General features: G+C 35.7%; 2 protein-coding genes across 2 annotated transcripts in view; one reads left to right on the top strand and one right to left on the bottom strand.

Annotated features, from left to right (window-relative positions):
* Positions 1–1,273: 1,273 nt before the first annotated feature.
* Positions 1,274–1,741, top strand: HELRODRAFT_151358 (hypothetical protein; the record flags this gene model as incomplete). Its single annotated transcript, XM_009010582.1, has 1 exon — positions 1,274–1,741. A coding segment is annotated over one exon (468 nt), but the record flags the coding sequence as incomplete, so codon positions are not given.
* A 1,665-nt stretch (positions 1,742–3,406) lies between these two features.
* HELRODRAFT_158533 (hypothetical protein) overlaps positions 3,407–4,655 on the bottom strand; it is a gene marked incomplete at both ends in the record, with an annotated part of 2,261 nt that continues 1,012 nt past the window's right edge. Inside the window, one exon of the mRNA XM_009010581.1 lies at positions 3,407–4,001. Coding sequence (XP_009008829.1) covers positions 3,407–4,001 — 595 coding nt within the window. The remainder of the gene's footprint in view (positions 4,002–4,655) is intronic.

Below are 4,655 nucleotides of genomic sequence, written 5' to 3'. Positions count from 1 at the left end.
CCAGACAGCGTGAAAGAGATGAAGCAGAGATGGCCAGACAGCGTGAAAAAGATGAAGCCGAATTCAGGCTTAGAGTCAAGAATTAGAAATTCGACGACTAGAGGTAGAAGGTATGAATAATCGAAGAGTGGCCAATGATGCTAGTGAGGATAATAACACGATAAAACTAATGCAACAGACTCGATTTTTCGCGGAGTCGTTAAAACATCTGATTGGAACTTGTCCGTTAGAGCCAAGAGATATTCCTGCATTCTTTGAACACGTAGAGAAAATTTTTCGAAACTATCACGTAGACGGAGAAATTCAAGCCAATTTGTTGATAATGAGTTTGAACGAAAAGGCCAAAACGTGGTTGCATACTATTTCCGCCGACGGTCTGAAGGATTATAGCGAAATTAAAAGACTCATTCTGCAGGAGTTCAGGTTAAACCCGACAAAATTGAGAGATGAATTCTTCGCCCTGAGAAGACAAAAAAGCGAATCGTACACGAGTTTCGGGGCGAAATTATACGGCACGCTGAACCACTATTTTCAAAGCCGTAACATTACGGGATTAGAAGATGCAATGAAATTGATATGTGCAGATAGAATGAAAGAGTTGCTATCAAGACATACTCTGGAATTTATTTTGTCACAAAAGCAAGCAGCTTCCTGGATGAGTCCTGACGTGTTGGCACAAACGATCGACAAATATGAAACTGCCATGAACATGAAAGTTTCGAGCGACAATACATATATGCCGGAAAGTATCAATCAGACACAATCATTTCGGGAAAATGAGCACCAGATGTATAGAAGTAGCAACAACAAATCAGCTTCACCCAAACAAACCTGTTTTTCTTGCGGGAAGATTGGTCATATTGCAAAGCACTGTACATGGAAAAATAGAAATACACCTACGGCCACTAGAAACGTCATGCGCTGTGAAACGAACAAAGAAACAAAAAGATCACAACAAAAACGTCAACAGCAGAGGCAGTCAAAAAAGCAACCGCAACAACATCAGGAACAAACTAATGATGAAATAACAAATTATAAAAGTATTGACAACATCAGCTCCTCAAAATATGATCATAAATCTTCGGGTGAGACTCTACAACCCAGATCGTCCAATGCCGAGAATTTTTCGGAGAGCCTCAAAACTTCTGCGAAGCCGTCGACATCAAGACAAGTTCCAGTAGAATTTCCGTCAACATACGCGTCCTTAGCATCGTCGACAACCAATGAAAGAAGTCAAACAGTTTCAGAAAGCTTGTCAGTGGCGTGTGTAACATTGGAACACCCATCCCATGAGCTACTGAAGGACAACAACTTCACCTGGCACAAGTACAATTCTTACCGAGCCAAATGCCTCAAGGATCGTCGGAAGGTTGGGATCGGGCAGTCTACAGAAATGAATACTCTTTTCAGGTTTTGGTCATTTTTTCTTCGTCACCACTTTCACCAAAAAATGTACGAGGAGTTCAGGCAACTTGCCATTGAAGATGCCAATAAAGGGTTCAGGTATGGCTTGGAATGTCTGTTTCGGTTCTATAGTTATGGTTTGGAGAAAAGATATCGACCTGACTTGCTTGAGCACTTCCAAGAGGAGACCATCAAAGATTATCAAAATGGCCAGTTATATGGCCTGAAAAAGTTCTGGGCTTTCCTCAAATATTTAAGGAAACATGTGCTGGTCGATGGCAGGTTGAGGGGATGGCTCAGCAAGTATCAGAAACTAGAGGATTTCAAAGTTGAGCCCCTTCTCGGTTCGGGGCCAAGCTTCCATCTCAACAGTCAAATGCAACCTCATTTTTACTCGAACAGGCCCCCAATGAATTATATGACCAGAGTCAGACAGGACTCAGAAAGATCAGATCCATCAAGGAATAGAAGTGGTGGCCAACATCACCAGCAACATCAGATGCGAAGCTGTGCCAATGCCAGACTATACAATGCCGGAGTTAAAGAGGCACAAAGATTACTTCAGTTTGGGCTATTCTAAAATTCCGATCATGGATTTGCTTATCCAAAATCAAGAGTATTATACACAATTCTATTATCGTCCAGGTGCACGTAATGTTGCCAAATGTAAAAGTCAAGAAATATTTATTGCATTTTTGGACATTGATTTTTGTTTTGTTTAGTTTTTATTTTTTGTATGTGAGATGAATGTTACATTCCTCCTCCTAGGCGTTGGAGGTATGTAATGGAAATTGTTCCATTACATGGTCACGTGGGCCAGTTACTAGCACAAAGCACGTGTGCTTACCTAGGGGAGAGCGCCGTATGGTCACGTGGGTTGGCTACTAGACCAAAGTACAAGCGCTTACCTAGGAGAGAGCACTGTGCAAGTCTATAAATAGCCTGCGCAAATGAGTTAAGCCTTTTTTCTTTTCTGCGGCTCTTGTGCCGGAGTCGACATTAGTAAAGTTGGTTATTGTATCGTTGCATTTTCGTTAATTTGGTTTATTCGATTAATTATTTAGTTAGGTTTTAATAAAGGAGGATTAATAATATATCTGTCGTTGCGTTTAGTTAATATCGAACCCGTTACAATTGTTACTAATAATTTAGGGATTTCTATTAAAATTGATAATAACAGTATTGAAAGAGTGTATACAAATAAATTTTTAGGTTTTGTAATTACAGACAATTTGTCATGGTCAGTGGCGGATTAAGTCAAGCGGGGGCCCTAAGCAGAAAAAAGTTTGGGGCCCCAAACTTAGTGTGCCGTGGAGAGGCTTTTTAACTTTCAATTATTTCCAACTTATAACCGTGTAGGCAATATACATCTTTGAACTAAAAACAACTTTTAACGAATTTGAATATATTTTGTCGACAGATTTGTTACAAACATTAATATTTTAAGTGCGAAATTTTTAAAATATTAAACACTGAATTATTCAAATTAAATGTTCAAATTCTTTTTATTTACAAACACAACACACACACACACATATATATATATTATATATATATATATATTATGGAACGTGTCCGCGTTCATTTAAGACTCTTCCGGTGCTTAGTGTTTCGGGTTTGTCTTTTTCCTATGGTGAACACCCTTCCTGGGATACAATCATTGCAAATATTTTTGTCGAGCGCCATTTCAAACTTCATGCTATTTGTGATGTGCTTCATAGATTAAAATTTGGTCAAATACAAATAAAAAAAAATACAGAGTTTCCAAATAGTCAAAAAAATATGTTTAACAATAATGTAATTCGAAAAGAAGATTAAAAGAGATCATTGGAAAATAATAATCGACAAATAACATTTTTTTCAAATAAATTTCTTCTTGCAAATTCATCAATAATTTTGGCAGTGTCAACACTATTCATTATTTCTTGTTCTATATACAAAACAGCTAAATTATTTAATTTTTGTTCCCCCATTGTACTCCTCAAATAATTTTTAGTTCTTTTCAAAACAGTAATATTTTAATATTGGGAAATGTGCATGACATTTCTTTAGCGGCTTTATAGATTCTTTCAAATGATAAATCTTTGTTATTACTTGAATTATCTGGCTTATTCATAATGGCGTCCTCATTTTCCTTCAAAAGAAATAAAAAATGGTTTAGTTCATCTTCCAAATTACAAACATCAATGTCATTTCTGTAAATATTTTTCAATTCTTTCAATGATTTTTGTTTTTTTTCTTCTGACAAATTCCAATCAAGAAATATACGAAAATGTTTCAAAACAACCTCATATTTTTGAACTCTTTGTAGCAATTGTGTTTTAATACTATCGCATATGACATAAAATGTATTGATTTTAAAATTCTCTCTAGTTGTAAATTTATACTCTTCTTTATTTTCATCAAAAAACGCATTTCTTTTTCTTCTGTTAAAAGTTACTTCATCTTCCTCACTAAAAGATTGTAATCCTGATAAATCGGTTGCTTCTGTCATAACTTTTTCATAATCATTTCTGAAATTCTCAATAAAACTGTCTAATGATTTAAGTAGCATTGATCCTTTAAATAATTCACATTCTATTGATTGCAGTGACTTACTGGTAGAATTTATTCTTTGCAATTCCAAATAACAATCATAAGAGCGGTTTCGTATTTATTCATTTTTTTAAGTAGTGATGTTGCTTCAACTATAGTGATAGGTTTTTCATCCTGTTCATTGCATAGGTCAGTTAACGTTTCTTTTATTATTGTATATTTCAGTTTTCAAGCTAAAACAACATCAGCTCTTGTTGACCATCTTGTATCTGATACCCTTTTTAACGAGAGAGACTGATCAACATCTATTTTGCTGTTCAGCATTTTCCAGCGATGAGTTGATGATGAAAAAAATGTAAATAGCTTTTGCACAAACATGAAATATTGAACCGCGGTGTTACAGCTCTCAGCAGCAAAATTTCCAACTAAATTCAATGAATGGTTAGCACAAGGAATAAAAACCACACTCGGACTATGTTCTTTAATACGTGCTTGTAAACCTGAATACTTTCCTGACATGTTCGAAGCGTTGTCAAAAGATTGACCTCGACAGTTTTTAATATCTAGGACAAATTTCATTAAAGTTTCTAAAACTTTTTTTCCAAGTATGAAGAGTTGTGCTTATCTATAGGAACGAACCCTAAAAATCGTTCCTTTATCTTACCAGAAAATGAAACATATCTTATCACAAAAGTAAGTTGGTCAACATGAGCAAT

Source organism: Helobdella robusta (assembly GCF_000326865.2).
Source record: "Helobdella robusta unplaced genomic scaffold HELROscaffold_1, whole genome shotgun sequence".
Classification (NCBI taxonomy): domain Eukaryota; kingdom Metazoa; phylum Annelida; class Clitellata; order Rhynchobdellida; family Glossiphoniidae; genus Helobdella; species Helobdella robusta.
Note: the sequence above shows the minus strand (reverse complement) of the source record. Positions and strands in the feature narration are given on the sequence as shown.